Source organism: Pelmatolapia mariae, linkage group LG7 (genome assembly GCF_036321145.2).
Source record: "Pelmatolapia mariae isolate MD_Pm_ZW linkage group LG7, Pm_UMD_F_2, whole genome shotgun sequence".
Lineage (NCBI taxonomy): Eukaryota > Metazoa > Chordata > Actinopteri > Cichliformes > Cichlidae > Pelmatolapia > Pelmatolapia mariae.
This window is the reverse complement of record NC_086233.1, coordinates 35831278-35844500: the sequence shown is the minus strand read 5'-3', so window position 1 is coordinate 35844500 and position 13223 is coordinate 35831278. Positions and strand designations below refer to the sequence as shown.

The 13223-nt window shown below is 39.8% G+C and overlaps 1 protein-coding gene across 2 annotated transcripts; it reads right to left on the bottom strand.

Moving 5' to 3' along the window:
• Positions 1-414: 414 nt before the first annotated feature.
• Positions 415-11457, bottom strand: LOC134632221 (scavenger receptor cysteine-rich type 1 protein M130-like). Of its 2 annotated transcripts, XM_063480877.1 has the most exons (9): positions 11361-11430; positions 7916-7966; positions 7260-7292; positions 6874-7164; positions 5456-5761; positions 4238-4519; positions 3541-3855; positions 1576-1673; positions 415-1474 (listed from the first exon to the last, which is right to left on the bottom strand). In XM_063480877.1, exons 1-9 carry the CDS (start codon positions 11398-11400, stop codon positions 1460-1462), a joined length of 1431 nt encoding a protein of 476 aa, XP_063336947.1. In that variant the 5' UTR covers positions 11401-11430; the 3' UTR covers positions 415-1459. The 2 variants fall into 2 exon arrangements, with proteins under 2 accessions (XP_063336947.1, XP_063336948.1); XM_063480878.1 differs by lacking the exon at positions 7916-7966 and having other exon boundaries at positions 11361-11457.
• Between the last annotated feature and the right edge of the window lie 1766 nt (positions 11458-13223).

Here is a 13223-nt window from a genome sequence, read left to right as displayed (position 1 = left end):
AAGAATCGTACATAGACAAACAGGACCACCGTAATCCAAGTAGTTCCTCGCGTGTATAAGTAATTGTCAGTGAGAGTGAATGACTCCAGGTGAATATCGCCAACAACAATAAAAATAAGGTGTAGAAGATCTCCATCTCGGCAAAAACCTCATAAAAAGTTAAAACCACAGTTAAGAACAGAGTTAAAACAAAGTTAAAAACAAAAAGAAAAAGAGAAAAAAAAACGCCAGTAAACACCTGCTGCAGGTCGCCACAAGAGCAGCACCCCCTTCTGGAGGACTAATATTTCACTGAAAAATATCTGATATGCATATCAACATAATTATGGATGACTATAAAAACACACACACACACAATGTATTTTAAAGAAAATGCATCAAGAGACAGATTGTATTATATTTATGTATCAAATATGACAAAATGCAGATTTTACAGAAGTAAAATTATCTCTACAGTTTAAACATTTAATAAGCGTTCTGCCTGCACAGAATGGATAGTCAAACAAATTGAATCATCATAAATACATATCCCTAGCCCTATTTTATATTTATTACTTTATTTTTGTATTCTCATTATTTTTAGAATTATAGCACTATAATATATAATAAAGGAAGGATTCTGGATCAGCACCATGATGCAAACTTGTGGCCATAGTATATACAGTATAGATTTTTTAAAATTATTACTAATGATATAACATTGGTGTGAGAGTTTTTAAGTGTGGATAATTAAATAATACATTCATGCAATAGCAATTTTAACCTTGCTCTCAGATGGACAGCAAGTGGAGAGTGATAAATGAGATGAGGAGATGGAAGGAGGAAGAGAGTCAGAGAGTGAGTCACAGGCAGAGGCTAGTTTATTTCCTGCAGTTTTTTTTTAATCTGTTGCCTTATGATTCCAAGCGCTGTCACCAATCTTTGCATTTTATTATCATCTAATAACACTTGTTTAATCAGCTACCATTTCTCCTATGGACTTTTTAATGTCTACAGTTTCAGATCAACACAGCCCTGCCCTCCAGCACTATCAGCATCAGGAGCAGCAGTAACCCCTCAACAGCATCATTGTAAAATATAGGTAAAATATAAGCTATGTTTGCTTTGCATTGTCCCTACCTGATGACAGTGATATAGTATGATGCAATTCCATATTAGATTCTTGATGAATGTGGGTTGTTGTTATTCAGCCTGGTTCTATGTGCCCCTTTTTTATTTTAACTTTGAGCACCTGCCCTTTCAAACATCTCTGCACAGCCCTGTTGAACTTGTGTTTTGACCGGACTTCTGGCTCACAGACAGGAGGATGGAGGACAAAACAGATGGTGTAGAAATAAGACCATGCTCTGTCTAAACATGCTTTTGAGCTCCTTGGAGGTCCTCCTCTGCTGGCTGAACTTGTTCCTGGCCTTCCTCCAGGGACTCAAACACAGAGTTTACAGTCAGTCAGCTGGCTGTTCTACTGTTTGTTGACCTGGAGAAACATCACAGCACAGCAATCAGGCTTTCTACATCAGTCCTATCTTCAATTGAAAAAGGAGCAGCTTCACTCTCAGCTACAAACGTGTTCAGTACCTGATGATAGAGATGAAGACCAAGGATCATGAGTACAATGACCAGCAGGACTACCAGTGTGATGACAACACCTTTAACAACGTCTGAGTGTGTGGGATCTGATAAAGACACATTCACAGTCAACAAGCATTATCATTAAAGAGATGATTCATTCAGTCAAGGCCTCTGGATGTCTGGGGCCTGGATCTCCTCCATGCCTGCTTCATGCCCTGGTGGATGGGTTTCTGGCTCCCCACACTCCATTTAACAGATCGTTAATACAAGCACGCTGATCCACACAGGTGTGCACACGGGTGTTCACTGTTCACAGACACAAACAACATCTTTCTTGGCTGCTACCTCAAAGCATTGTGCGCGGTCGGACCTGCGTGCTGCACAACAACATTCAATATTTAATATTGACTAGTGATGGGAATTCCAGCTATTTTTAGTGAACCGGCTCTTTTGGCTCGACTCACTAAAAAGAGCCGGCTCTTTTGGCTTCCAACCGGCGTGTTTGTACATGCTTTGGAGTTTTTACGCAATTTGGAGTTTGTACGTGCTTTGTCTCTAGGGGCCACCATAAATATACTTTTATTTATTCACTCAACATAAAATGTAATAAATAAATTATAAAATACAAAAACCAACTATTTACATTTCAACTTTTAACTATTTAAATTTTCAACTTTTTCCTTTTAAACAAATTTAAAGTGAAACAACACAAAACACTGCAAACCACAACACAATTAAATATCAATTAAAATATGCAAAACAAAAAGAAGATGCACATTCTCTGTCATATGGGCCTGCATGGATAAACTTTCTGAATCCTTTATAGTAATCATCCACAACTATTTTCAGTTGTGGATGATTACTATACCTTTCTAATGTGACGTTGTTGCCCTGGCTCTCTTTCTCTGTCTCTCCTTCCCGCTCTGTTCCTGTGCTACTGCGAGTGTAACTACCGCCCCTCCCCCCTCTTCCCAGCGCAAAGCACAAGGCTCGCGTGCGGAGTGAAGCGAAAAAAAGTGCGAGAGAGAGGGTGAGAGAAAGAAAAAAACACGTCGTTCACTTCAAAGATCCGGATCTAAGAGCTGTTTCGTTCGCGACCGACACATCACTAGTATTTACTGTTATTTACACTTAGCATGATTATTGCGATGGTGCTGTGTTTATTATGTTGCTCTCTTTTTTTGCTTGTTTTCTCTTGTTTTCTTTTTTTTCTCTCAACAGGTGATCCAGGAGTTTTTTTCTTTTTAAGTGTCCTTTCCCACTGTCCCTGTTCTCCTCTGTTTTTCTTTTCCTTCATCTTTCTTTCTCCCTGTCCTATCCCCCAGCCATGTCTGTCCCATCTGTAACAACTGAAAATAAAATAAAATAAATAATAACAACAAATGTCAATCAAATAGATCAATACGGCAAGGTTGTGATGATCCACTTGGTAAAGTAAATCCGTTGGGTATCTTTGTTGGACTTCAGACATCAATTCTGATGGCTAAAGAACCAAACCGGACAGGCAAAAAATAAAAAATAAAACAAATTTTAAAAAATTGGCATTTTTCATAGATTTAACTTAAGACATGTCAAAATTGCTGCACTTTGGTGGCAGGTTTGTAGTACAAAAGTGATTTAAAAAACAATGTAAAATTGATTCCTTGCCAAGTTATCTGTTATGTGTAGATACAACACTAGTTGATCAATCAGGTACAAAGACTGGACTGAAAATGAGTGAAAAAGCAGCCAATGCCCAAAGAAAAACATTGAAAGACCTTCAAAAAGCTGGAGACCTATGGCTCAAGACCACATGTGGTCATGTGTTAAAGTACAAAAATACTTACTGCATTTTCATGGCTAATATTTCTATGTATCTCAGATTACTGCAGTGTATGCATCATAGTAGTAGTACCATAACTCATAACCTGAACCTCTCTGTTATTTAACACTGACCCGAACACAGACCCAGCAGCCTCTGCTTCAACTTACCTGACACAGTGACAGATAGCAGGCGGCTCTCAGAGGACAAGTCGTAGACATGATAAATACAGCTGTAGTTTCCTTGGTGGGCGGGCTTTGCAGCAGGGAACAGGAAGTGGGCAGAGTGATTGACAGCTGGCTGGGTGTAGTTGTACGCCGTGTCGGAGGAGGTGAAGGTTAGCTGGAAGGAGCCTCCTGGGTTCTGTGGCTGGATGGAGCAGCTGATGGTGAAGTTAGAGCCCCTGGGTAACTGAGGCCCCTGCTGCTGGGCCATGGAGACCCCATTCATGAAGGACACAGAGATGATTGGCTGAACCAGCATGTCTGTAAACATACAGATGATGGAAGGTGAGGTCACATCAACCTTCTGTTAAAAAAAATGAAGCAGGATCTCAGCCGAGTGCACTCTCTCCATGTGTCTGCTCATCCAGCCCTCTCTCGAGCCATCAACCTCCAGTTTTCCTGTCTGGTGGACATTTGCTTCCAATCTGCTCTCCAATTTTATTTGAATTCTTCACTGCAATTTGTATCAGTTTTCAGGAAGTTTTAGTCACAGCAAATGGAATGAAAAATGGAATGAAGCATTTGATAAAATGTCCCAGAAAGTATGAACATATTTGAGAAGAGCACTAATCCTGACAAACATGAAGTAAACCCTGCAAAGTGGATAACATCAAGATATGTGATAGATGATAGTTCTGCTTACCTTTGCAGGTGACGTTCAGGGTTAGGAAAGAGGAATGTGATTTTGCACAGTCTCTGAGAGCAGATCCGGAGTGAACACAATCAGGCTCAATTTTCAACACAGAAATCTCAGAGGGCTCATTTTTCCATTGTATAGAAAATGCAGAGCCACAGCCCAAATGTTCACAGATGTCATGTGCCTCCTTCAGATCCCAGTCAAAATAATCAATTGTTCTCCACTTTCCCACTTTCACCTCCAGCATGCCTGCACAGCGACTGGCTTGGCCCACCAACCTGACAGGCTCTGAACAGAAAGCAGAGTTGTTACATAAGTTACTTTCCCTGAGAATATGTTCAGTATAAGTTTGAGATAAATGTTGTTAAATTCTGCCCCACACAAAAGTTTTTAAACCTTATTGATGAAACACTGCAGCATGACCTGGAAATCTAAAGAAAAGGACCAAAGTAAAACTGTATTTAACCTCTTTTATGTTCACTTATTTAACACTCCGAGAGAGCAAAGAACCGTCAGCCTGCTCTCTGAGTCTCCTTTCATCCACCTCTTGTGTGAGGTGGTTTTTGCTAGCCCCCCTTCTTCTCCCTTCTCTGCATTCTCCTCAATGTCTTTTGCTTTTCTCCTCCTCCAGTCTCCAACAATTAAGTTAATCTGGGAACTGTTTATTTACACATACTCCTCATCTCCACTGGACATTTTAAGCCTATATAAATGGAGCTTTAATAGCTGCAGGTCCAAGAAACTGACTGTATCTGTCTACAGGCTTGTCTCTCTGTCTTTCTGCCTTTGTCTCTGGGCAGGCAGGTGAGTGAAAAATGAGGCAACCAGTTTGAGAGCTCAGGTGAGTAAAAATGACTAAGTTCTTCAATTTAAACAGGTTTAAAGGAATTAGTGCTGAAGCTCTGGCATATGTGCAAAAACAACTACACAGTGCTTCAGAAGCACGGTGTCGAGGCTTCATTCATCTGGCCAGAGTAACGTGATCAACAATGTCCAAAGACTCATTTGTCACCTTTATGGTACTTGATCCAGTGGATTACAAAGAATTAAATGATTGGTAGGATCATTTGTGTGTATAATGTAAAGAAATATACATATACATTACAATATTATATATAAACGTACCTATTCTCTGGTTTAAAATGTGTTGGGAGTATGCAGAGAGTCATCAGTAAAAGAATAAAGTGAGTTTGAACCACATCAAAGCTGCAGCTCCTCTTCTACCTGAGCAGGTGAGTCCAACAGCTTTGCCAGGTGAGCAGCTGTTTCTAGGTGAGGCTGAGCTTCTACAGTCCAGGAGAGCAGACTCATGGCCTCCACACTGGAACTCTTTGCTCCACACTGGAGCCTCCACTTCTCCATAGAGCGCCCCCTGGAGGACTGAAGGAGGCCCACAGCCAAGCTCCCTACAGACCACCTCTGCATCCTGCTGGTCAAAGTCAGCTTCACACACTGAGGACCAGCTCTGGTTAGACTTCACCTCCAGTCTGCCTGAACACAGACTGGAACCATTCAGCAGCCTGACAGAGTCTGGAGACATCAGAGAAGATCAAACAGACACTGTGCCTCTTTGGTAAATCCAGCAAGTTTTCAATATCAAAAGAAAGCTTTTGGCTGCTGCGGGCATTAGTAAATTCACCCCTAAGTTCCTTTTTCTTTAGAATCCCAACCTTTTTAATGACACTTCATTACAATGATTGGAATTTTAATTTTCCACATGCTATTCTCATTTGAAACAACAAGCTAAGAGCATTTTGTGGTGAATTAAAATCCCGATTTTGTAGTCCATGTTCTGCACATGGTAGTTTAAAGATTGCACACTGCATTATACTGTTAAAGGGACTAGAGTAAGATGCTTTGGATTTTCAGTGAACAGCCCTTCTCTTTTCCTAAGTCCTTATCAATTCTTTGACCCACAGTTCTTGACTTTAATTATGTTTTCATTGAGGTTAAATAAAAGAGGTTAAGAAAGGGGGGATAAGAGGGGCTTTGGTTCACCCAAAGACTCTCTACAGTATGAATGTGTAGATAGGGGTTACTTGTAATGTGTTTTCAATATGTCTTTGTTGTCTGTCATGAAAGCAATAAAAACATGCTGTTGGAAACCAGCAGCTCAGTAGCCCTTGAGCTGAAGGTTGCAGGTCTAGAGATCTTGAAGTTTTGGTCTGTTGTGACTGCTGGACAGACTAGCTGATGTGAACCTGTTGCATTGTTGCCTTATGATATCCATCCATTCGCTTCCGCTTATCCTTTTCAGGGTCGCGGGGGGCGCTGGAGCCTATCCCAGCTATCATAGGGCGAGAGGCAGGGTACGCCCTGGACAGGTCGCCAGTCTATCGCAGGGCTAACATACAGGGACAGACAACCATTCGCACTCACATTCACTCGCACATTTACACCTAGTGGCAATTTGGGTTATCCAATTAACCTATCCCCACAAGCTGCATGTCTTTGGACAGTGGGAGGAAGCCGGAGTACCTGGAGAGAACCCACGCAAACACGGGGAGAACATGCAAACTCCACACAGAAAGACCCCGGCCTGATGTTGGAATTGAACTCAGGACCTTCTTGCTGTGCGGCAACAGTGCTAACCACCGTGCCACCGTGCTGCCTTATGATATAGTGTATATTAATAGGCTCACCTGTGCAGGTGACATTCACAATAGCAGAAGAGGATTTTGATGTTACACAGTCTCTCACAGCAGATCCAGACTGAATACATGTAGTTTTCATCTTCCATACAGGTCTGTCTGGGTACTCATTTCTCCACTCTACATAAACAGCAGAACCACAGTCCAGATGTTCACAGACAACAGCTGCTTCTTTCAGGGTCCATCCATTGCCATCCACTGGTCTCCACTCTCCCAGGTGTTTCAGCTCCAGTGTACCTGCACAGCCACTGGCTCCTCCCACCAACCTAACATAATCAGACTCTGAACAGAAAGCAGAGAGTCATCAGTAGAAAAAAGGTAATTAACAAACTGATTTTGCTTCTGTAATTCTTTGTTTCTTTTTGATTTGCATTTACCTGTTGTTTTGTGTTTTTCTTCAGCCTGAACTCCTGAGAAGAATATCAGAAAAAAGACCAGTTTAAAGCAGGATTTTGGTTAGATAAAATATTATCACAATATGATATTGCAATTTTTTAACAGTTTATATGTTGACTAGAGCAATAACATATACTGCAGCTTACCACCTTTTTTCAATTGTAAATTATGAAGTGAAACTTTGTTAATGCTTTATATCCAATAACATAAGTTATTTTTTTCAGTCTTGGCCTGATATTAGCCTGTGACTGAATGGGGTCATGTTGGCAGTTGCATGCAATGCAATCTGATAATACTGCAATTGACTGTGATAAATTGTCAAAAACCACATATCTGTTACTGTGTACATCGACAGAAATTCACATTTAACAGAAACTGCCATGTAACTTTTACATTGGTGATCAATAAATTGGCAGTCATTCGAGTCAAGTCCCCTCAAGTCCCCTTAATGACAAAGACTCATTCAGACTAATGGCAACATGTTTGCACAATAAAATAATAACGTGTATACTCTAAAAAACCCAATTTCCCAATTGTTACTCTATTTTATTTGTTATGGTTCAATGATATGTTTTGGTTTGTGATCGCATGCGCAGAGTGTCTTAAAGTGCAGATGCAGTTTGCGAAAAAAATCTACCAGAAGCAGACAAAGAATTGCCTGCCGATCCACCGCCGACTCCTGGATATTCTGAAACAGAGAGCAGCTCATACCTGAAGCCTGTGGATACCTTTACAGTTGAACACAAACTTGCTTTGTTGTTTCTTTATATGCAAACTGTTTTGTAAATTTCTAAAATGGCAACTCAACAAATTGTGGATTAGTGAAATAGCATCAGTCTCCAAATTTACAGCCAAACAATCAATCAGACAAATTCTGAAAACATTTGAAAGTCGGATTGAAGAGCCTTTGCAGAAGAACTAACAGTGCTGATTTTAGAGTCCGTATACAACACACATCCCATTCTTTTGGAGAGCTGGATCTTTGACGTGAACGACGCGAGCCGGCTCCTTATCGCGAGCCGTGTTTTTTTTTTTTTTTCTTTCTCTCACCCTCTCTCTCTCGCACTTTTTTTCTGCTTCATTCCACATGCAAGCCTTGTGCTTTGTGCTGGGCAGAGGGGGGAGGGGCGGTAGTTACACTCGCAGTAGCACAGGAACAGAGCGGGAGGGAGAGACAGAGAAAGAGAGCCAGGGACAACAACGTCACATTAGAAAGGTATAGTAATCATCCACAACTATTTTCAGTTGTGGATGACAAAGGATTCAGAAAGTTTATTCATGTCATCCCATATGACAGAGAATGTGCATGTTCTTTTTGTTTTCATATTTTAATTTATATTTAATTGTGTTGTGGTTTGCAGTGTTTTGTGTTGTTTCATTTTAAATTTGTTTAAAAGGAAAAAGCTGAAAATGTAAATAGTTAAAAGTTGAACTGTGACTAGTTGGTTTTTGTATTTTATAATTTATTTATTACATTTTATGTTGAGTGAACAAATAAAAGTATATTTACGGTGGCCCCTAGAGACAAAGCACGTACAAACTTCAAAACACGTACAAACTCTGAAGCATGTACAAACCCTGAGGCACGTAAAAACTCCAAAACACATAAAAACTCAGAAGCACGTAAAAACTCCAAAACACGTACAAAACACAACAGAAGTGCTCCAGGATGCTAGGCGCACTGTTGAGCTTTTGTTACCTAGAGGCTACACAAGCCAGCAAGTACATTTTTTTTAATTATTTGAATATATATGAGTGCTTGTGTATAAATACACAAACAATACACGTATACTTTCAATTGTGTAATTTAAGTGATCTAGGTAGCTCTGTTTTGAAGTTCAGTTAACGCTAGAAATGTGTTTTGGAGTTTGTACGTGCTTTGTCTCTAGGGGCCACTGTATATATTTATATATAAACATATATAAATAAAACCACTTTTTTTACATTAGTAATTCCTTTTGTGCATAATTTTATATTATTGTTAATAATAAATTAATTAAAGCAACAAAACAACCTGAAGAGCCGGTTCGGAGCCGAAAGATCCGGCTCTTTTTAGTGAGCCGAGCCGAAAGAGCCGGTTCTCTAAAAAGAGCCGGAAATCCCATCACTATAACTTATTTGCTCTTGTGCTCTTGAGTATCTTTATGATAGAGCACATCAAAACACATTTTTACATGTTTCATTGTTTGAAGTTCTTTAAGTTTTGCTCGACTGACCACATGTCTTAGAAAACATTGTTTTTGAAGAGGCTTGTCTACCAGGACAATACAAGTCTTTTCATAATGGGCAAAGACTTGTTACAAACTAAATGCACTTTTAGGGTGCCAGACAAACTGCATTTCTGATGACTCTGAAGTCTGTAATGGTAAATGGACTGGTTCTTATATATCTCTTTTCTACCATATCTGACCACTTAAAGCGCTTACTAGTAGTGAAGCTAAACAAAATATTTTAAGTTAAAATTAAACTAAACTCTCAACCAGTGTTGGTCAAGTTACTTGAAAAAAGTAATCAGTAACTAATTACTGATTACTTCCCCAAAAAAGTAATCCCGTTACTTTACTGATTACTTATTTTCAAAAGTAATTAATTACTTAGTTACTTAGTTACTTTTTAAAACATGATTTACAACCTGAATAGGTGATAAAGCAATAGATCATTCAGCCCAATTCTACTTTTTCTGCATAATCCATCATATAAAATGTAATCAAATGGAGAAGTCTCTTTTTAAAACTTGTTTTATTAGTTTTAATCTTTTAAAAAATTTAATTATATGTAACATTCTCTGACTGGAAGAAATTTATTTAACATTTAAACGTATTTTCTGCACATTCCAGCACATAAAATAATTTTGTTTTTGTGTTTACACTCACTCTTTCAAATAGATGCAAGTAAAACACAGCAGAAAATAAATAAAATCAAAGACTAGCGGTCCTGTTGCTCTATTTTCACCTGTAAACAGGAGTGGGGTAGGCGGAGGTTTGCCCTGGTGCAGGTGTGCCGCAGCGGTCAGTTGAAGAATCCACGAGTTTCTCTGTGAATTTCCCATTACGTCGTAGCGCACTCGGTGCTTGCTTGGAAATTTAGGGGTTTTTTTCGCTGTAAAAAGAAGTTTTCTTCCCACGCACACTAATGTTTTTGGAATCGAACTCAAAGTAAGGTCAGTACTTCCACTCTTTAAACGCTGCATGCTCATACTCTCTCCCGCACTTGATATATTATCCATTATTGATCTGCACACAGCTGTTGTCACGAACGTCGCACTCGCTTACGTCACTGTCATGAGACATTCTCGCAAAAAAATCATGGCTTCAGTAACGCAGCGTTCCTACAGGAAAGTAACGGTAATCTAATTACCGTTTTTGCAATAGTAATCCCTTACTTTACCCGTTACTTTAAAAAAGTAATCGGATTACAGTAACCCCTTACAAGTAACGCGTTACTGCCCATCTCTGCTCTCAACTAAAAACATGCAGTGCTGTTGCCTTTCCAGTAGGTCATTTCTAGTAGTTATTTAACTTTAGTCTTTAACTTAAGTAGTAGATCTGAATAGAAATGTTAAAAAAAAACAAAAAAACTTAAGTTAACGCCATGATGGAATTTCTTAATTTGACTATTCTTATATACATATTACACTTCAGTTGAGTAGACTCAAAAATGCTTTGCAGCTGGTTGGTTTATTTTAAGTTTAAGTTTACTCAGCTTTTCTTTTTTACAGTGTATATCAATCAGTCTTTTTTTCTAATTCCCTCCATTTCATAACTGTAAAAAGCCTCCACTTGATGGGGTCATGTTTCCCTCTTCAGGCTCTAAACCTCTCTCCTCACACAAACTCAGCACTTCCTGTTTCTCATTGGCTCTTTTCATTTCACTATAAAGCTGTTATTTTGAAACATTTTCGGGCACAGATTCTTCATATTGTGACAGCAGATGTTTCCTCTTATTTATTTTTACTCCATTCAAAGTCAGAATGTGCAGTCATTACAGTGGATAACACAGCACATCAGTTTGTGCTCCTCTCTGATTGTTAGAGTCTAAAATCAGCTACAAAAAAAAATTGAAATTGTGTGTGTGTGTCCTACCTGAGCTCCACAGCAGCAGCAGCACTAACAGGTGATCCATGTCCAGCTACACGTCTCTCTGTTCTGACCATCACGCGCTGTCCTCAGTATATTTCTGCTAACAGGAAGGGGCGGGATGGTGGGGTGGGGTATGGATAGTTGATAGGTTGGTTGTTGAGCCCTGCTCCAGGTCTGTAACTCTGCTTGAACTCAGTGCTGAATCACATTTCTCCAGAAACTGGAGAAAAGATATGATTTATTATTTAAACAGCCGTAACAATAAAACTTTTAGCAAAATAACATAAATACAGATTAATAACTGACAAGAAATACACGATAAGAAACAATGGTAGCACTTTACAATAAAGTCACACTATTAAGCATCAGTAAGGTATTACTAAGGCATCAGCAAGTGCTCAATTCATCATTTCTATATCAATATTCCTACTTAATATGTCATTTATGAATACAGATATGTTTATCCAGCCATTACTGTTCCACCATGTACACCTGTCACTGCTTTACATGGAGTCAATTTGGATAGAAAAAAATACACAAGAGAAGATAATTAAACAGAAAATAGAAAAAATGTGAAATTAATACTAATAAATAAGATCACAATGTTTAAGTAACTAGTAAAAAGGAACCAAATTATTCCAGGTTTTGTGGTATGAAGCAGGCATGATTATCTGTGCTTATGACAGCAGAACTGAAACAAAAACCATAAAAACCTGCTAAATGAAGGAGTTTTGCTTCATATAAACAGCACAGATAAATTATAAAATGACTTTTCAAAAATAGTGAAGCTCATAGAGAAGGTTAGTCAGTATTCACCGGTTCCTCATCCTTCCCTCTTGACCTCTAATCGCTGATGGAAGGAAAGGGTGCTGCCTAAATTTATCCTGCTTCATCCTGCAGATTTTGCTTCCGCTGAAAATTTATGATGCTGCAAAAAAATGTTCTGCTATTAGCCTCTTCACACACACTGTTAGAGCACTTTGTCTGCATTCACACACACTCACACTCTGACACTTCAGTACTCTCCCACCAATGCTTCAACATGCATACTCGAGGAGGGCAAGGATTGAATAACTAAAATTCCCATTAGTAGACTTCCGGTTGATGGAGTAGGACGCGAGTCTGGGAGCTCCCGCCGATTTCGATTAAATTGTTATTCATTCACGCTTTTCGGCCATATTTCCAGTCCTGTTTTGGTTTGTGGATTGTTTTGTTGAGACGTTTTACTAGGGCCTGCGTAAAATGGCAGCAAAAAATGTTAAAACCGGCAGTACTATTCAAACACAACGGAGGCCTAGTTTGCAAACCGCGACCACACCCTCGAGTGAGCCGTCGTCTCCTGCAAAGCCCCCCTCGTGCCAAGCTAATCCTGATATTGAGGCTCTCAAGGTCGAGTTGCTGGCTTCGCTGAGGAAAGATATCGCCGACATCTTTAAAAAGGAACTTCAGGACACTCTAGGTGATGCATTGTCTACCATTAAGTTCGACCTGCAGGCGGTGAAGACGCAGCTGGCGATCGATAAAGCTGGCAATGACTCTACCATGTCCGAGCTAAAAGGTATGGTCAAGGAGATGGAGCACGCACTTACTGTCTGCTCTGGTGATATAGCTGAGATGGAAAACACTATCAAGGGCCTCACAGCTCATGTAGCCAAGCTGGAAAATATGTGAAGACTTGGAGTCCAGGTCATGGCGCAACAATGTTAGGATAGTGGGAGTACCGAAGGGCCCTGACACGTGCACCACTGCTGCCGTAGCCTCCTTGCTAAAAGAAGCATTTGATCTGGGGAAGGAGCCGCTTTTGGATCGTTCGCACAGGACCCTCCAACCCGCACCTAAGCCTGGCGGCCGTCCACGAGCCATTGT

Bases quoted from the DNA above. Each gene is read 5' to 3' on its own strand.
- LOC134632221 (XM_063480877.1), bottom strand. From the start codon at position 11,400: ATGGATCACCTGTTAGTGCTGCTGCTGCTGTGGAGCTCAG. The intron at 7,967-11,360 runs GTAGGACACACA...TCTCTGTTTCAG, and splicing joins GCTGCTGCTGTGGAGCTCAG to AATATCCAGGAGTCGGCGGT. The intron at 4,520-5,455 runs GTAGAAGAGGAG...CTTTCTGTTCAG, and splicing joins TGTTGGACTCACCTGCTCAG to AGCCTGTCAGGTTGGTGGGC.